Source organism: Medicago truncatula, chromosome 3 (genome assembly GCF_003473485.1).
Source record: "Medicago truncatula cultivar Jemalong A17 chromosome 3, MtrunA17r5.0-ANR, whole genome shotgun sequence".
NCBI lineage: Eukaryota > Viridiplantae > Streptophyta > Magnoliopsida > Fabales > Fabaceae > Medicago > Medicago truncatula.
The window spans coordinates 38,430,265-38,436,605 of record NC_053044.1 but is presented as its reverse complement, the minus strand read 5'-3'; the positions used below and the strand labels follow the sequence as shown (position 1 = coordinate 38,436,605).

Sequence of the window (6,341 nt, the reverse complement as noted above, 5' to 3'; positions counted from 1 at the left end):
TTAATGCATCTTGAAAGCTCTTATTATCCCAGCATCGCAAGGTTGAATCTTTGATGTCACGTTGGGTGGCAAGAAGAACAACTCAACGTTTCTTAGCCCTTCAATATTTCTTGGATGTGCTGGACAATTATCCACCACAAGTAGAACTCTTCTACCATGCATCATTTGGTCAAATGAACGAACATATTCATCAAAAAGCACACTAGTCATCCATGCTTTTTTGTTAGCTCGATACTGACAATCAAAGCTATTCATGTTGACATTCTTGAAGCAACGAGGCTTTGCACATTTCCCAATAATCCATAGAGGGATTTTTTCAGAGCCATCTTCATTGCAACAAATAACTACTGTCAGCCTTTCTTTATCTTGTTTTCTTCCTTCAAGTTGTTTTGTTGCCAGTGAATGATCAGCTTGTAGCCTATAAAACAACCCAGTTTCATCCATATTGAAAACATCTTTCATAGGGAACTGATCAATTTTCTCTCGAATCGATACCAATTTCTGCTCCATGTCTTGTACATCAACAGACCCACTCTCGCCAAAATGACGAAATGACTTTATGCCATGTCGGTGCTTGAATTTCCCAAGCCATCCTGTAGAGAAGTTAAAATCTGAATCATCATGAGGGTGCAAGAGTTTCATTGTATCTCTTGCCTTCTGCAAAATTAATTCTCCTGTGATATTCACACGTTCTTGATGTTGTAGAAACCACTCATAAACAACATTCTCCATGTCAGGATATTTTGCTGGTTTGTGTCTTTTGATCTCCGCTCTTCCCTTTTCTATTTCAGCAGAGAGATAGTCATTTGACCGCTTAAGTGTGTTTGATATTGTTCCTTGACTAACTTTCAACTGAAATTTTCCCTCAAGCCATCTCTGCTAGTCTTTTTGTGTGCTTGCAGGATTATCTCTCTTGTACTCGCACAACTCCTTACGTATTTGATATGACATAGTTGATTTTGCAACACCTTTTAGATGAGAAGCCATCTCGTGAGTGAGATATAGTTTGAATACTTTTAACACATTCATGTAATTTATATATGCCAAACTTGCTTAAGAATACATTGAACATTCCACTTGTTTACATTTACTATACACTTCAAAAGTCAAAAGTCATATTTCCAATGGATATAAATATAATATTTATTAATTTACATTGAGTCCAAGATTTGGTGCAACGTAATTCTAAGAGACATAGACTAATTTGCCCTTTTGTTTGGTATGTACAGTATAATTACTTAAAAATTCTTTAAATTAATAATTATTAATTTATCGATAAATTAATAACTCTCTAAATTAATAAATTTTCCCGATCCCGACATTATTAATTTATAGAGATTCTACTGTAGTATTCTCAAGCACAACTATTCTTCACGTCTTCACCCAATCATAAGTGCGAAAAATATCATATAATTAAGAAATAAATCACATAGAAGTACACAACAATTAAGAAATAATTAAACCACGTAGTAATACACAAACTACAGCAAGAAAAAAACACAATTTGCAACAAAGCAAAAGATTCTTAAACCTGTACTTAAGCGTTCTTGATGGTTAAAACCTCCTCCATTTGCTTTCCCTTTACCCACTCAGTACCTGCAAAACGATAAACAACACAAATTAGAAACATAATTAATAGCACAATTAACAATAACATAGTCGTAATAATCAAATTCAATAAAAAGGGAATTGAAATTCAAACACCATAAAAGGAACAAGCCCTAAAAAAAAAAAAAATACCAATTTCTGAATTTCCTATAACAAACCTACCAACGGAGGATGAAGCAATGGCGGAACCACATCCAAAGGTCTTAAAGCAAGCTTCAACGATTTTCCCATTCTCATCGACCTTAATCTGAAGGTTCATAACATCACCACAAGCGGGTGCACCAAAATTCTGGGGATTGTCGGAGTGATCCACCACCCTCTCGTGGAAGAACCCTAATTGCTGGATTTGGCGACTCAAACGGCGCCGTTTGCACGAGTTTCTTTGCAATTCTCAGCATTTTTTTTTCTTTTCCTTTTTTGTGGTGGAAATGAAATTATGGTGAATGAGAAATTGAGAAGAAGAAAATAAATAGGATTTTTTTATATTTTTTTAACTTTACTTTCAAGGCGGTTTTGTTTACCTGCGACCTTATCTTTAATCTATCCAATATTTGCATTTTCGAATACATACGCTATTTCTTAGACACCCTACAAATTTGCATTTTTCGTATGGTTTATTAACATTTAGGTTAGTTAATTTGGGTTGAAAGTTAATAACTAACCCATACTATTGTTTGAGTGTCTTTCAAGGAAAACATTGTTCATAGAGGAAATTCTTGGGTGCTGTTCTTGTCCATAATTCAAGTTATATATAGTGCAGTATCTGGATTTTCATATTGTTGAGAGTGCTTACAAAGTTTATGTTGAGCATTTTGTAAATTGGTATGAACTCAAAGTTGACGAGATTGGATTGGATTTGTTCGTGGAGTTGACTTATTCCATGCGACTTAACTCTTTTAAAAATAAATCATAAAAAACATATATATATCATACCATTTGTCATTTGTGGTTAGTGGTTACCTGTCCTAATTTTTTACTAGTCGCTAGGTAGTGATTTCATAACCAAAATGGATTAACAAAAATAAAATAAAATGGATTATCACCAAAAGATCCGTACATGTGTGGGGTATGTGATATTTTCGGGTAAAATATACTGCTTCATCACATAAATAGTTCTGATAAAAAAAGAAGAAAGGAAAAGCAAAAAGAGAAAGTTGTTTATTTTTAATGATTTATATACTGAGTGAAATAAATCTTAAAAAATTTATGCCTTGTAGTTTTACTTTTTTTTGTTATAAAATAAGTTGTAATTTTTCAATATTATAGATTTATATTATCAGTTATATTGTGTCAAAAGAAAATATTATCAGTTGTATTATTTGAAGTTTCTTTTAAGGGGTGTTATTTGAAGTTTTGAAAATCAAAATATAAACAATTGTATATGTAATATTGTATAATCATATCTATTTATCTCTTATATTTTATTTTCTACAACTTACTAGTATTTAAAAATATACATTAAAATTCCTTTAAATAAATATACACAAAAATTAATTTATCTCGTCTATATTATCTTGATCTACTTATATAGGCTAAGGATTTGATAGCATATAAAAAATAGACGAGATAAATATTTTAAATGCAATGTCATTTAATTTTTATGTAAATGATAATATTATCTTGGATTCACCAACTCCAATCCTATTGTCAGTTCAGCACCATATAATTAAGGCTTAATTGCACTTTTGGATCCTATCTTTTTAAAAGTTGTGGTTATGGTCCCCTAACTAATTTAAATACAAAACAGCTCCTATGTTTTGATTTTTTGGCAGTTTTGAACCCCAATTAATTAGTGAGGTGCCACGTGTTTTATTTAGGGGGCCACGTGGCACCTCACTAATGGACTGGGGTCCAAAACTGCCAAAAAAATCAAAACATAGGGGGTTGTTTTGTATTTAAATTAGTTAGGGAGTCATAACCGCAACTTTTGAAAAGATAGGAGTCCAAAAGTACAATTAAACCTATAATTAATTATTTGCTTTTCGACCGGTTTACGATGAAAGGTTCACGATTTCCTTTCTTCTGCTTAGCAAGTTGGATACTTGGACGTATTTTTTTTATAATTTTTTTTTTGTTTTAATAAAAGTTGGAGGTATTTATTATCCTAATAACAAATATTTTAACAGTCTCCATTAACTTAGATCAGTTAATAATATACATAAAGGTTGATGTTCGAACCTGAACACTATATTTATTCACTTTAAACAATCTCAAACACTTTACTTTTTTTTTTTTTTTTTAAGACAAAATGGGTTTAAACCATCGACATTACCTTTTTTAAAACCTATTAACTTTGTAGGTTTGTTCGGTTACATTTTTTTTTATATGTTTGGATTCTTTCTTAGGTAATACAAAACTGATTTCAATGGTGTATAATTGAAATTTTTACCGTTACAATTGGTTTTTAGACATAAGCTTGTTGTTCAACCAAGTTTTATAAGAAATTATCTCCGTTGCATTCAACTCATGTGGTCAACTAAATATTAAAAAATGAATTTAATCGCAATGTCTCAAGAAGTATTTCAATGATTAATTCACACGTTGTTTATAAAAATGGTTGAACATTTTATAAGTGATGTGATGCATCAAACTATTGTCTTAAGGATTTTTTATTAAAGTGAGATGTCTCTCATTTGTATGGTTGCTAGGAGTCTATTATAGATGATCACTCGGGCTATCCTTGTATCCTAATAGTGGTATCATATTTGTGGTTCGATAAAGATTCGACCGACTCCTTATGTCGAAAATCTTCCCGATAAAATGTTCAAGCGACACGTTTCGTTTTGTGTGGCGACAACAATGGTACAAGTAAAATGCATGTGGATGAAAGAACTTCTGTTTGAGGAGTAAAGTTGAACGTTTTATAAGTGAGAAGACCCACCGTAAATCCATCTTAATTTTTTTGGGAGTAAATAGTCAATTTCCCCCTCTGAAATTGTAAGTTTCATCAATTACCCCCCTGAAATTAACAAAACTTCAATTACCCCCCTGAAATTTCACAACGTCAGTCAATTTACCCCCTCCGTCAAATTTTTCTGTTAGTGAACATGACGTTTTGCAAATACTCCCCCTGAAGTCTTACACTTATGTGCAAAATGCCTCCCAAACTTAAAAATTTATATTATTTTTTTCTTAAAAACAAACAATTAATAGTTAAATATTAAAACTAACTATTAATTTTGGAATTTGGGAAAACTACATGCATATATACATCAAAATAGGCTCCAAAATGGGGGGAAAATATGTATTTTTTAAAGTGACAATAATGGGATGATTTGTGGATTAATATTGGGGGTTGTGTAGTTTAAATGGTTTGAGCAAATTGTTGAAGGAGTTGGAGGAGTTAAAAGACTAATATGGTGAAGGAGAAAATATAAATTTAAATTTGATTATTAATTTATTTATAAACCTCTAAAAATAATAACTTGTCTATTAGAAATAACCATTATTGTCACTTTAAAAATACACATTTTACCCTATTTTGATGTATATATGTATGTAGTTTTTCCAAACTCCAAAATTAATAGTTAGCTTTAATATTTAACTATTAATTGTTTGTTTTTAAGAAAAAAATAATATAAATTTTTAAGGTTGGGGGGCATTTTGCGTGCAAAACTTCAGAGGGGTATTTGCAAAACATCATGTTCACTAACAGAAAAATTTGACGGAGGGGGTAAATTGACTAACGTTGTGAAATTTTTGGAGGGTAATTGAAGTTTTGTTAATTTCAAGGGGATAATTGATGAAACTTACAATTTCATGGGGGAAATTGACTATTTAATCATTTTTTTAGGTTAAAGTGCGGTCTATCTTTCATTTGTATAATCAGATGGGTTGAATCATAAAGATCTACAAAAATCATAATATACATCAAGAGTAAAAAAAGCTAATGCACCGATACTTATATATATATATATATATATATATATATATATATATATTACTTACTAACGAGATCATTCAACGATAACATGAATTAAATTCATACCTTTTAAGAGAATAGTTAACTTCTTATCAACAGAAGAATCTCCGTTTAAAAAATCAACTTTTGTTCAATTCTTTCTATAAGATAAGAACATTATAAATTTTCTCTTGTATGTAATAAAAAAAAACTCCCGAATGTGGATGTGGATGCGGATGCGCCACTGCCTGTGTGTCTGCTTTTCATTTTCGCACACAATTAAGCGATTTAATTAATTCTGTCGGTTCTAAACAAATATTTATTTTTAAATGAATATAAAATTGTAAGTTGGAAATTGCAATACTCTTTCTACAAAAGTTAATTAACGACTTAAATTTTTTGGAATCATACCAACAAAGGGCTGAGTCTAACTAAAAGAGTTGAATTACAAATCGAAATATATATATATGTGTGCACTTTTAATGTCGACACCTCTCAAGTAGTATTAAAGTTAAAGTGCACTTTTTCCCTCTAATTTTTAAAAACTTGCAATTTTAATCTCTTATGTATAAAAATTACAATTTTGGTCCTCTAATAATTAGCCCATTTGTATATTTGGTCTTTTTTCTCAATTTTGACTGATCAATGCCTACGTAGCATGCCACATGTGTAATTATTGAATTAAAAATAAAATAAAATAACACATAATCATTTTTTAAATTAAATAAATGAAAAATGAAATTAAAAAAATTAAAAATAAACATTCATCTTCATTTCATCCATTTCAATCCAGATAGGAACCAAAACATCACACCCAAAAAACGCACTACGA

At 30.5% G+C, this 6,341-nt stretch overlaps 1 protein-coding gene across 1 annotated transcript; it reads right to left on the bottom strand.

The window, feature by feature from the left end:
• On the bottom strand, positions 1-732 carry LOC112420230 (CENP-B homolog protein 2-like). Its single transcript, XM_024778963.1, has one exon. The coding sequence runs from the start codon at positions 730-732 to the stop codon at positions 1-3; it is 732 nt and encodes a 243-aa protein (XP_024634731.1).
• Positions 733-6,341: the final 5,609 nt, after the last annotated feature.

What these genes read in the sequence shown, in the direction of transcription:
- LOC112420230 (XM_024778963.1), bottom strand. Translation starts at nt 732, where the DNA reads ATGGAGAATGTTGTTTATGAGTGGTTTCTACAACATCAAGAACGTGTG.